The sequence below is a fragment of the Phocoena sinus genome, chromosome 10, assembly GCF_008692025.1.
Source record: "Phocoena sinus isolate mPhoSin1 chromosome 10, mPhoSin1.pri, whole genome shotgun sequence".
NCBI classification, from domain to species: domain Eukaryota; kingdom Metazoa; phylum Chordata; class Mammalia; order Artiodactyla; family Phocoenidae; genus Phocoena; species Phocoena sinus.
In genome coordinates this window covers 30,821,773-30,835,856 of record NC_045772.1, presented here as the reverse complement: position 1 = coordinate 30,835,856, position 14,084 = coordinate 30,821,773, and the positions used below count along the sequence as shown (strand labels likewise).

The following is a 14,084-nucleotide window of genomic DNA, read 5'->3' as shown; positions in this document are numbered from 1 at the left end:
ACCGTAAAAGAGGGTAATATAGTTAGTCTAAGATATTGTACTATCTCTCAGAAAGACATTCTATCTCAGCAGAAATCAAACATAATGAACGAGGCACTGACAATAATGTTCAAACTGAGTTTAAAAAAACAAAAAGAGGAATGGACACAGGCACTATCCAAGTTCCCTCCAAAAGTCACACTAAAAGTTTTTTTTTTTTAAATTAAAAAATAAAAACTCACAAAGTCAAAAAGTTAGTGGGAAAAGAGACATTGCAAAAGACATTGCAAAGACTGGAAAGCAGATAACCAAGTAGGAAGAAACTCAGCAGACCCCAGAAAGCTGAATCCTAAATCAACAGTAGGAGAGCAGAGTAGCAGCCTTTCTGCACTACAGGACTCTCCTATGTGAGGCTCAGGATTTGGCAGCACCAGGCAGTACTGGAGGTAGGGGTGAAGGCGTGAATAAGAACAGGAGGATTCTTGAAGTCTACCAAAGACGCTGAAGCAGTACTTAGAGGGCCCAAACTAAGAATAACAATGTCCCTCAACAGTGGAATGGGATGGATTAATAAGTTGTGGATTGATAAAAACGAGTGAACTACAACTATGTACAATAACACAGATGAATCGCACATGAAAAATGATGAATAAAGGAAGATGGACTCAGAATAATACATGATATATGATTCTTATGTACAAAGTTCAAAAACAGACAAAAGGAATCTTCAGAATACTGGTTACCTCTGCAGAGAGAGACGGCAGTAATTAGAAGGGAGTGTGGTTGAGGCATCTGGGGGCATAGGTCATATTCTATTTCTTGCCTTGCATAGAACAGGTCTGTTTACTTGTGATAATCCATTCACTGTTTACTTATGACATAGACACTTTTCTGTACGTGTGTTATATTTTCATAACAAAATTAAAAGAAAAGGCAGCTAGAGCCTCAGAGTCCCTTCCCACATCCATGCAACCAGGAAGTTTGACACCCTCTAACCTGGCAGAAGACTGCCTGCTAATTTACTAGAGAGGGTATAACAGAGAACGTTTAGACTGAACGATACCAAGTGCTGCTGAGTATAGGAGGTGCTATATTGAAAAAAAGGGGTTAAGAGTAACTCTGTTTAATGAATGTAGAGACCACTACCCTTCTTTTTTCTACTTGCTTCCCAGAATACCAGTATTCAGGATTGCCCTCTAGGCAGCACATCTGAAAATTCTTTCCCAAAAATCTGATCATCATAGGAGAAGAGACCTAAAAATATTGAAAATTCAAGGTACCCTAAGGAAGTGAAATGGCCAAGCCAGATCACTTTACTGGGAAGCTTCTGGTCGATAAATCCCACTTAGAGGCCTAAGACTTTCCAGCTTTTCAGTTTTCTACTGGTAAAATATGCAGAGACAACCAAGAATCACTTTGACATCTGAAGAAAGCACTAACCTGAAAGACAGAGACTAAACCAAAAGGCATATGGAGACACAAACACTACACAGAGATAAAAGCCGGTTTTTATTAAAAAAATCAAATCCTTAGAAAGGCAAAAGGTCAGCAATGAAACAAGAACAAGAACTCAGAGATCCAAAAACAACTCTTGGAAATTAAATATATGATCACAGAAATGAAAAAACAACAGAAGTTGAGGAAATACTCAACTGCAAGATGACAAAGGTATGGTAGACAGGAAAAAAGAGACAAGATAATAAGGTAAGTCCAAGAGGTTCAAAAATCAGAGGGGACTATTCCACAAAGAAGAGACACTGGAGAAGACATGAGATGAGTATAAGAAAATGTCACAAAATTGAAGAAAATCAGTTTTCATAGTAAAAAGTTGCCCTAAGACAAACCATCACATTTCAGAGGACTGAGAACAAAGGAAAGACTTATATACCTCCAAAAAGTGTGTGTGGGGGGGGCGGGGGGAGAAGGAGGTTCAAAATTCAAAATGGTATGTAATAACAATGGAGGTACAAATTCAAAATTCTGAGTGAAAATTATTGTCAAGCTAGATTTTTATACCAAGTCAGACTAAGTATCAAGGAGGATTCTTTGAGGAGAGAATAGAGATTTCAGTCACAAAAGTTATGAAAAAGTTTAACTCTCATGAAGCCTTTTTCTCAGGGATCTACTGGAGGAGATGGCTTTACTACATGAGAGAGTAAACCAAAAAAGACATTGACATCAAATTCAGGAAATTCAAAATCCAACATAAGAGAGAGGAAAAGGAAATTCTTAGGTATGGAGAAAGAAGAGACAGCTGTGTAGCAGGCTTAGCAGACAGTCCAGATTGAAGCACATCAGAAGATCTGGGAGAGGTATCTCTAAGAAGGCAAAACTGGTAAAAGTGCCTGATGTCTCTGACATAATGAAAGGAGAATTTGGTGATGAATTAGTATTAAGTACATAAAAAACTACGAAAATAAATAGATAAATAATTTAAAGATTAAAAAGTGAATTGAAAAAGAAAATGTATAGGGAATACAAAAAGTTGTGCAAGGAAGTAAAAGTAATTATAACAGACCACATGGCTCAGCTTGGAACAGCATTTCTAATCACAATAAGGATGGTATATTGACTGACCTCTAACTCTGATGGAAGAATAACAGGATAGGTAGTGTGTGTGAATGCATACAGGTGTCTGTGTGCCTGTGAAAGTGCTAAATCCTTATCTTCCTTAATGAAGAGTCATTAACAAATGCTTTACATTAAAAAAATTAAAAAAACTATGAATTGGGAGATGGGGACTGACATATATACACTATTGATACTATGTATAAAATAGATAACTAGTGAGAACCCACTGTATAGCACAGGGAACTCTACTCAGTGCTCTGTGGTGACCTAGATGGGAAGGAAATCCAAAAAAGAGTGGATATATGTATACATATAGCTGATTCACTTTGCTGTACAGTAGAAACTAACACAACATTGTAAAGCAACTATACTCCAATAAAAAAATTAAAAAATATAAAAAAATTTAAAGACCCTTGTAATCATGCCATTTAGATACATGGAGGCAAAAAACTAAGGAAAACAAACAGTTGGTTTCCTTTAGTCAAAAACTAGCTGGAAGAAATGATATGTGGTAGGGGACATAGTTATTAAGTCTTGTAGAACTGTTTGACTTCTTAAATGCTATGCAATATTGTTTTGATAAACACAAAGTCCAAAACAAGCTTTTCTCAAAATACTCCATGAAGGAGTAATCTTAATTTAAAATTTTAGTCTCTAACTCCTAATCTGTATACTTTACTTTTTTTTTTTTTTCCTTTTTCCAGCTGCACTGCGCCACCACTTGTGGCATCTTAGTTCCCCGACCAGGGACTGAACCCGAGCCCTCGGCAGTGAAAGCGCAGAGTCCTAACCACTGGACCGCCAGGGAATACCAGGGAATTCCCTGTATATTTTTTTAATGTGCAACATATTTAATACATCTAAACCCAACAGGTTCCCTTGCCTCCAATCATCCTCCATCTTTTGCAAATGCAAATCTCACACTCCCTTGTTCAAAATCTTTCAAAATTTAAAAAGCTACTTTAAGATGTTCGCCTGTTGATGCAGGGGACCCGGGTTCGTGCCCCGGTCCGGGAGGATCCCACATGCCGCAGAGCGTCTAGGCCCGTTAGCCATGGCTGCCGGGCCTGCGTGTCCGGAACCTGTGTTCCGTGGCGGGAGAGGCCATAACGGTGAGAGGCCCGCGTACCACAAAATAAATAAATAAAAAAGATGTTAATTGTGTCCAAATAAAAACTAGCTTCATAGTGAAACAAGTTTGGGCAACTCTCCATCAAAAAACATTAAAACAGCTTTTTATAAGCTTCTTAGAGCTGTATGCTAGCATGCATTGTGAGTCTCCAAATTTGTTTTACTGCATCAGGACCCTGCTTGGGAAGTGCTGATCTACAGGATACAAGAACAAATTCCTCACCTTCATATTCAAGGCCCTTCTGATCGTCACATTCCAGTACCCACCACCACCACACCCTCTTCTAGTGAAGTTAAACTACGTGTAATTCTCAGAGGGTCTCTTAGCAGTACTTTTCTCCCTCTCTCCATTCAAATGGCACCTCTTTCAGAAAACGTTCCCCAGTCTCTACAGGCAGAGTCAAGGACTTCTTCCTTGAGGCACTCCCTGTGCAGTGTTTAGTTCTTCACTGGCTGCCACTGTGCTTCAATGATTTACTTCCTTGTGTGCTGAACCTTTAGGAGGCAGCAACTACTCACCTGTAATGTTTCTGGACCAGAATATTGAAAACAGCTTCTTAAGGTTTGGAGGAGAAACAAATTATTATTAACCCAAAGTCTAAAAACACTTTAAATTAAATGAAGATATTTTAATTACCTTAGCGAAGATTTTACTACCACAGATGCATATTTGGTTATAGAAATACATCATGACATTCAGTCTATGATGACAGAAATATCTGTACATGTGTGGTTAACTGAATTTTGGTAAGAATAATGCAATATAATTTAAAAAATAATGTAATCATATTTTAAACACAGCATGGAAGCTTGCTGTCTAAAGGAATTCTGAAAGGAGTGGCTAAACAGGGGGAAATGCCAGACCTCTTTGCAATGTACTCACATTAGAGTCCCTTTATTGTTGTACATTTTATCTTAATGTTGAATTTACTAAATGTAAGTGCGTATGTGTGTATACATACATACACACACCTATATATATAAAGAGAGAGACAGAGAATACAGTGTTTTAAAATGCTATTTCTGCCTGAAAAATAAGAGACAGGTTTAAAAAGAACGAATCAATAGCAATTTCTCAGGCTTCCCTAGTGGCGCAGTGGTTAAGAATCCGCCTGCCAATGCAGGGGACACGGGTTCGAGCCCTGGTCCGGGAAGATCCCACATGCTGCAGAGCAACTAAGCCTGTGCGCCACAACTACTGAGCCTGTGCTCTAGAGCCCGCGAGCCACAACTACTGAGCTTGTGAGCCACAACTATTGAAGCCCACGCACCTAGAGGCCGTGCCCCGCAACAAGAGAAGCCACCGCAATGAGAAGCACGCGCACCACATCAAAGAGTAACTCCCCGCTCGCTGCAACTAGAGAAACCCGTGCACAGCAACGAGGACCCAACACAGACAAAAATAAATAATAAATTAAAAAAAAAGAGACACTTCATCTCACACACACAAGCAATTTCTTGTGGGTATCTAATAAAAGCCCAAGACAAATAATTTCGTCTTTCAGTTTTAAAATATGAAATTGAAGAACTGAACAAATATACAAAGTAAATTCAAGCTTGAGCAAGAGTGCTTTCAAGTCCAAGCCACTATGCACTTAGTTTTTCTCTGTGCATTTAAAATAAATTTAGATTATTTTTGACATGCTACCTTTAAAAAAAAAAAAAAAGTGGTAAAATGCACCTAAAACTTTCAAGGCTTAAAAATCAAACAGAGCAGCTGCTGTACTGTGTTTTTGTTTGAATTACTATATTTACCTGCATTTATTTAAAGCCCTTAGTATCTGCCTTAAACACCTAAGTTTTAGGAAGAAAGTTTTTGTTTTTTTAATATTAAAATGCATTGTATATAAATACCTTCCTGGTCAGCTGTCCAGATGAAAGTAGAAGTAAGAATCCTGCCAAATGCTCAAGAGCAGCAATGAGTGATCCCGTGTTTCTAAAATGAATGATCCTGTTTTGCTTACAGCCAAAGGAAAAGCCCTTAAATATTCCTTATCCCTTCAGCTTCTTCTCCCAGCTCTTCAGAAGTTCACACCAATGCACTGCTTACCATAATAAGTTTGGGATAGGGCAGGGTGGGAATCTTTGGGTTCACAGCTATTGGTTGAGGGTACTTTACCCATATCACTTCCTTCTTCCATCTCCCTCACTCCTGTTAAAAGGCAGCTACCATGGTGGTGCTTCTGCTAAACCCCTATTTTAGCAGCAAAATACCAGGGGGACAAATTATACAAATAAACATTGGTACACATAAATATTCTCCTTTCGGAAACACTTGGGGGCACACTGTGTTTGAGAATTCAAAGTCTCTCATGCTTTAGAAAGATAATGCGGCACATACCTTCTATCACAAATTCTCCCAGATAGGGTTACCATCCCATAAAACACATTAATATCTCTACAATGACTATGAATGTTCATATTAAGTGGGACAAATAACATCCTCATATCATTCAGAATATTTTTTGCAATCAAATGATTCTGCTGTAAATTTAGGAAAAAAAATGTCAGTTTTCAGATTTTTGGATTTGAGAACTGTGATTATGAACCTGTATTTTCCAAAAATGAAATAAATCAAATTAAATAAAATACTTAAATTTTCTATGGCACTGAAAGTACAAAGATTCATTCCAACACTGAAAAATTAGAAGGACTGGATTCAAAGATAAAACAATCTAATTTCAATTATTAAACATTTATGTAGCATATGTATTTTATGATATCTATTTTATAGTAAACACTTCATCAGTATTATGGCTACAGTATAAAGAAAATAATAACGCAATGCTAAAATTTCCTAGCACTTTTAATAATCAAATATAAATTGAGAACTTGGGTGGGGTACAGATCTTTTTTTTCAATCAAAAAAGATTACAAAAAAAAAGAGATTACATCTATTATACATGAAATGATTACTATTAAAAGTTACTCTTAAGACATTTTCAGTTGAGTGGAAGATTCTTAATCATATTCTTAATTTAAATACACATAACTGTTCTAAGCCTGTCTCCTATTTAAGAGGACTGCTGTAAGGTTTAGATGAGATGACAGACATTTATATATTTTACAGAGTACAAGGTAAATGTATGATATTATTATAACTGTTAAAAGACGTCACATCATCTTCCAGCATCAAATAAAGGTATTATATAAACTAATTAGACTTATAAACCAATTTAGGCTTACATATTATCCCTCAAGCTACTCTTGAGGGACAGTGTTTAAAATCAACACTAATTTAGTAACAAACAAACAAACCAAACAAACAAAACCCAGCCAGTAAATTACATCTGAATATTTGAATTATGTTAAGTTCCTACCATTGCAAATCCAACATCAGCTTTCTTTAATGCTGGGCCATCATTTGTACCATCACCAGTTACAGCTACAACCTGGCGTTGTTCTGAGACAGTGCTGTCAATTATACCTGAAATAAAAGTAAGTATTTATGCTGTAAAAACAATCTGTTTAATTAATAAAGTGATTCTGCAGAATATGCTAGCTAGCCAGTTTTACAGACTCTAAGTTAAAAATAGGGGCTTCCCTGGTGGCGCAGTGGTTGAGAGTCCGCCTGCCGATGCAGGCGACACGGTTCGTGCCCTGTTCCGGGAAGATCCCACATGCCGCGGAGCGGCTGGGCCCGTGAGCCATGGCCGCTGAGCCTGCGCGTCCGGAGCCTGTGCTCCGCAACGGGAGAGGCCACAACAGTGAGAGGCCCGCGTACCGCAAAAAAGAAAAGTTAAAAATAAATAATTAAACACAGAGAAATGGAAACTGCTGAGATGTTGGGCAAGGAACAACTCGAGAAATTGTTGTATTAGGAGTTATATCCTGTTTTAATCACTGAAGATAAACACAATTCACCTAAGGTATCGAAAGGAAATGTATTTAGACTTTATTGGAGAAGATGATATCCACAATTCAATCTAATATTCAGCATCTATTACTATTTTAGGAAGCAGAACGCATTTCTCTATTAAGAAATTGCGGAGTAATTGTAAAATCTACTCACCTTTAACCAGTGTATGTTTGTCAGTAGGAGATGACCTTGCAAGCACTCGAAGCTTTGGCCAAATCTTGTCTATCCGCTCTTGCTCAATCTATAAATTTTTGTCAAAGTTAAAACGTGCCCAAGCCTAGTTTTCTAATTCCAAGTTAGCGACCTAGCATTTGTATCAGTGGTTCTTGAAGTGTGGTGGACAGACCAGCGGCATCAGCAACTCCTGAGAACTTGTTAGAAACAGAAATTGCTGAGCGAGACCCAAGGCCTATCTTATAAGACACTCTGAGGTGGGGCCTAGTAATCAGCATTTAAAAAAGCTCTCTAGTCACTCTAATGCAGAACCGCTGTTATATATATCATTACAAGATCAAATTCTAACCACCTCCCCACTGCCTATGAAAATGGAAACTCCTTAGCGTTAAGTAGTGCAGGGTTTGGGGTCCCCTAAAATATGTTCCATAGCAACTTTTCCAAACTCATCTCCCATTACTCGCTTACACATATTGTACTTCTTGCGCCCAGACTGAAAACATGAAGCGCTCACTCCCTTTAGGACAAATTTCTTTATCACTTGTCCCCTTTATTTCCTAAAATGCTACTGTTTTGCTTCGTGGGGTGAGGGCTGCACTGATCCAGGTGCGATGCCTAACGTGTAGTGCATATTCAAGATGTATCTGTCCAAGAAATTCCTAATATACTAAAAACATATCAACTTAAACAATAAAAAACGCTTACCTCTCCTTTTTCATTTCGTATTCTTCTGTTGAAATCTTTACCTTCTAGGCATAGGAAATCTTCCCCAGGATGTAAAATACCACATTTGGTAGCAATAGCCCGAGCAGTATTAATATTATCACCAGTGACCATCCTCACAGTAATTCCAGCCCTCTGACATTTCTTTATTGCATCTGGCACCTGGTTAATGTGGAAAAAAATTCACATGACGAAAGAAAATTAGTATTTGCAAGGTGGGGAAAAATCCCACTGAACAAATATACATTGCCTTATAGTCCCACAAATGACAACTTTAATTACATCTCAAGATATTATTTCTTGAAGTAGTCCCAATAATCTCTTCTTTCCCCTTCCACTGCCACAGTCCTAGTTCAGGCTTCACTTTCAGTTATCATCTGACTTAAGTTGCTTACATTATTTATTTGCCAAAGGCTTTTTAAAGTGCCTTTTCCCCCTAGCAACCATTAGGCAATTCTTTCCTGGTTGGCTTTCCACCGTTCTGGTTTTACTGCCCAGACCACACCAGAGTAAAATGTTGGTGTTCTTTGGGGTTAAGGAAGGCTCACTTGTTTTTCCCCATTCTTGATCTTTTAAGGGTTATCTTACCTATTCTGGAACCTCCAGCTACTAGGTACATGCTAATAACTTTCAGACCTACATATTTTCCCCAGCTCATTGTGAGAGCTGGATTCCTAGTTCCATCAGAAAAGTAGACATCAGAATCAGTTTCGTCTAAAAGGGAAACGATGTTTTATATCTAAGAGAAACCTAAAGATTATCTGATATCTTCAATCTCCTTACCCTATACATCCTTAAGGGCCAGTGAGTCCTGCGATTCTACCTCAAACCTTCCCTGTACCTGGTCTCCGATGTTTGTTGCCTGAGCTACTGCAATAGCTTTTTTTAATTGGCATCCCTGTGTTTATGTTCATTTCCCCTTTAAAACATCTGATATACCCGACAACACAGTTCTTTTTTAATACAGTTTCTCAAAAATATATGATTCCTCAACTGTTATACTATAAACCACAAAGTTCTCAGTATGACAGAGTGTCACACTTGAGCTTCAGAATAGCTCCCTAGTAGATAAAAAACAAGGATTTACTATATAGCACAGGGAACTATATTCAATATCTTGTAATAACCTATAATGGAAAAGAATAAAAAAAGAAAAATATATGTATAACTGAATCACTTTGTTGTACACCTGAAACTAACACAATATTGTAAATTGACTATACTTCAATTAAAAAATACAAGATGACCAAATATTGCACTATTGAGCACCCTTACGCTTAAAAAAATTCATTGTTTAGGTGAAATGCAAATTTAATTGGTGTCCTGCATTTTATCTGGAAACCCTACTCTAGATCCAACTACCAGTTCACAGGAAATAGAAGGAATGCAACTGGCAAAATCTATTATAGAATGTAGAATACTCTCCAGGACACACGTCCTTCTACAAATAATTTCCGAAGAAACAATAGTTTACTTGCTAATTGAAAGAAAAAAACAATTTGTTCTTTGACAGAGAAATTGCAAGAATGGAAAAGGAAGGAAACCTATAGATCCTTTAGATTAAAAGAGACTTGAGAGTCATGGCAATAAATTTAATGTGTGGATTTTGGATCCCGATTTGAATAAACATTTGTGACACAATTTAGGAAATTTTTAAAAATAATGAATATTTAGGAATTATTGTTATAAGTTTTAAGTATCATGGTTGTGTTTCACAAAAGAATTAAAAAAAAAGAGTAGTTTCCTAGATTTATCTAAATTTTTTTCTACTATACACAGCTTGATAGACGAATAATCAATATATTATTTTTGTGCCTCTGCTTCTGTAATTCTCTTTGCCTAGAAAATCCTTTCCTGTTCTTCTCTAACCAGAAAATCCATGTCGGTCCTACTAGAACAGAGGTTGCAAATGCAAATACCCACAGGGCCATGCAGGTAACAGAAATGAGGGAAAAACACTGAAAGTGACAAATCCAAGACAATCCTAATAGAAGAGCACTCAGCTCTAGTCTTTTTTTTTTTTTAATCACAGTGGAAATGTTGATAGAATCTATCATTTCAAGAGAAAGCAGAAACCCAGATTTGTGTGTACTCTCTCAAACCTGATGTTTTACACACACACACACACACACACACACACACACACAGTCCACAGATAAATTGAAGGCTAACTTTGGCCTATACGCTGTTGTGACTTCTATTGTAAACCGTGTAAATGTAACATCTCTGGGAGCTTTCATGGCCTACGTAGACAGAACTGTGCTTTCATATTATACATCCCTCTATTGTTTAAAAAAATCAATATTTGATTTTGAAAACGCTGGTCTGCTGTATAAATGTATTTCTCACTTCTCATTTGAGATAGAAAGTAACCCAGATTTGTCCATCTTAGCACTCACTGGGTGGTACCCTGAGATCATTTGGAATAGGAAACAATGACTAAGAGGCAGAAACTGGTCTTGGTTAAAGCTATGTGGCAAATAATATTTAAGAAAGTAAACTAAATTTATTAATAGTCCACTAACCACCAAATACTTCCACTTAAAATTTACAAACTACCTCCACTTTTACAGATAAACTGAAGAGAAGCCAAGCATCTTGTTTAACTATCTATGCATATGCAATAAAGCTGGATTTATTCTAGATATCTAATTAATCAAGATTCTCTACATTAGAACTGTACAATCCAGAAGACCCACTTGGGAAAGCTACGTCCTATTAGATTGTCTCATTTTAGTATGAAAGCACGCATCTCATTTTGTGATACTGAAGAAATTAATTGCCACTTACATGTTTTAAAAAAGATAAAACTGTCCATCAACCTCAGTGCTAAGAACACAAAATGAGCAATACATTTTCCAAAGGACAAAAGTTGAAAACATTCTGATTTAGTATTTAGATAAGACTTAAGCCATAAATCAATGTATAAAACTTCGAATGGTTTTCCTTTGACCAAAGGTTGGCAAACATGATCCACCTGGACGTTTCATAAGCATTTGAAACCCCAGAATCCCAAACTTGATCTCTAAATAGGCAGCTTCATCTGACTCTCTTATTACATAGGTAATACCATCTACCAGCCACTCAGTTATGCAAGTTGGAGACTGATTCCCCACTCCTCCAGAAGAGATCTAACTGTAGAGATATCTCAGTCCTATGCTTACTGCTCTAGCTACACACTTTCCTCAAGAGATCTCCTTTAGCCTCATATGTGAATTCTCCAGCCTACTTCACTTTCAGGCTTCTAGGTTCAAGTGCCTGCCTGACATATAATTGGATGTTTCAGAGATTGCAACAATGTTAAAAGGAGTATATCCAAACCCAACATATTCATTGCTATTGGTTCTACCTCTATTTACTTTAAAATCATACCTTTCTTTCCATCTTCCCTGCCACAATTGTAGTTCTAAGCCATGGTCATCTCTTGCCTGGGATCACTGCAATAATCTCATTGGGTTCCCTGCTTCTACTCCTCTTTTTAATTCATTTCTTACATAGTACCCCAAATACTATTTTAACAACATGCATCATGTCACTTCCCAGCCTGAATTTCTTCAACGACTTCCCAGTGAATTTCAGAATAAAATTCAGAGCCCTTATTGCCTAGTAAGGCCAAAGGTAATCTCGTCTGCTTCTTCTTGTCCAAACTTACAGCCACGCTGGCCTCCTTTCCACCTTTGAAAATCTAAATACTTTCTCGCCTCAAGGATTCTGTATTTTTTGTGCCATTTTTCTGGAATACTGTTCTTGCAGCTATTTACATGGCTGGCTCACTTTTAGCCATCAGAACTCAACTCAAATGTTATATCTTCAGAGATCCTTAATGTGGTCTCTGTTATCTTTATTTTACCACCCTGTGCATATCCTTTATAGCCCTTATCACACTTGGAATAGTCATATCTGATGCTCCCCTGCTACCCCACGCCAATTAGAATATAAGGCCTATGAGGGCAGGGACCAAGTCTTATTCCTCACAGGATGTGTCTTCACTTGGCATACTGCCTATGTACTTATCACTTTAAATGTTTATCTGTTGTGTTACCTCTCTAGAGTATAAGTTTCATAATTATTTTGTTTAGTGCAGTATTTCCAGTTCCTAGAAGAGTGCCTGGCACTACACACTGGATGTTGAATCAATTAGTTGATGATAGCCACTGAACAAAAGCTGTTTTTGCCTTTGTGCTTTTATTCATATTGCTTCTTTGCTCACACGGTGCTTACCGCTCACTCTCTCTCTTGGTCTAGCCAATACCTCTTCCTCCTTTGAGACTCACATCAGGAAATTAACCTCTAGGAAGTCTTACTTGACCCCTCTCATGGTTAACATAACACAGTGTGGTCTTTTAATCGCATATATTTTATACAGAGCTGGGTTTGAACACACTAGCTCTAATGTCTAGAGCTAACCTCTATACATCTCAATTTTTTTTTAACTTTCAAATAAGTAATAATACTTATAACTCAGAGGTGACTATTAAATGAAATAATACATGTAAAGCACTTGGCATAATATGTGGCACACAGTAAGAATGCAATACAAAGATATAATTACTTTAGAAGGTTGGGGGCTCATGTTCTGTGCTCATATAACATGCTCTGCATATGTATCTAACTATGTACTAACATCCTGGTTATAATTATGTGTTTGTCCATCCCTGCCCAGGACAGTGACTTCTTTGAGGCCAGGAACCAGATCTCAAAAATCTTTATGTCTCCAGTATTTTAGCATAGTTGCTGGTACACAGCAGTTGCTCAATAAACTTAAAAAAAAAAAAGATTTAAAGAAGAAAAGCAAAGTCTAGAGCTGCAGACTGTCCAGTATGATAGCAAGATGTTTAAATATAAATTGAAAAAAAATATTTTTTAATTCAGTTTTTCAGTTGCACTAGCTGCACCTCAAAATCTCAGTAGTCACATGTGGCTAGTAGCTATGAGATGGAACAACACAGAACAATTCTATGGTTGCAGAAAGTCCTATTGGACAGTGCTGGACTACAGACCATGAAAACAAATAACTTAATGGCATTTACTACGTAATTTAATATAAATATCAATTGAAAAAAACCTACCCAGTTCAAGGCACTGGTTATGCTACAAACATACAGGATCCCAAAGAGAAGTTACCTAATTAAAAACCATAAACAGGTAGCACATGCATCACAAGCACTATCATTTCACTTATCTTGGATTCACAAAGGAGAGAAATAAAATCACAAACACTAAGAAGTTTACTAGAAAACTGGTTACAGTTAGTGCCTTCTGCACATGCAGAACACAGAATGTTTCACCACCTCAGGTCTCACAGGATCTTCAATCCCCACAACAGCAATGCATGTAAGGCCGGTGACAATATCATTTTCATTATCCCATTCTGGTTCTGGTTCTCCTGCTGGGAAATCTCTGAATGCAAGACATATGGTTCTCAAGCCTTCTGATGCCATCGGTTCAATCACAGTTTTTACAATATCATCACGGTCCCTTGGTCTGAATACTTTTGCCTCACCATTAGCACTCAAGATTTTGAAACACCTATAAGGAAACGTTGAATCCAAACATCAATAATTAACAAAAATAATGGTTAATGCCATTTAAGTGAACTGGAAGGGCTAGAATCATGGAATCTGATTATCTGGAATTCAGAGAATTA

General features: G+C 37.3%; 1 protein-coding gene across 2 annotated transcripts in view; it reads right to left on the bottom strand.

The window, feature by feature from the left end:
• ATP2B1 (ATPase plasma membrane Ca2+ transporting 1) overlaps positions 1-14,084 on the bottom strand; it is a 132,896-nt gene that overhangs the window by 17,881 nt on the left and 100,931 nt on the right. For both annotated transcript variants that reach the window (XM_032644391.1, XM_032644390.1), the window contains exons 12-15: positions 13,729-13,966; positions 8,420-8,599; positions 7,694-7,781; positions 7,002-7,108 (exon numbers count right to left, since the gene is read on the bottom strand). In XM_032644391.1, coding sequence (XP_032500282.1) covers positions 7,002-7,108; positions 7,694-7,781; positions 8,420-8,599; positions 13,729-13,966 — 613 coding nt within the window. The remainder of the gene's footprint in view (positions 1-7,001; positions 7,109-7,693; positions 7,782-8,419; positions 8,600-13,728; positions 13,967-14,084) is intronic.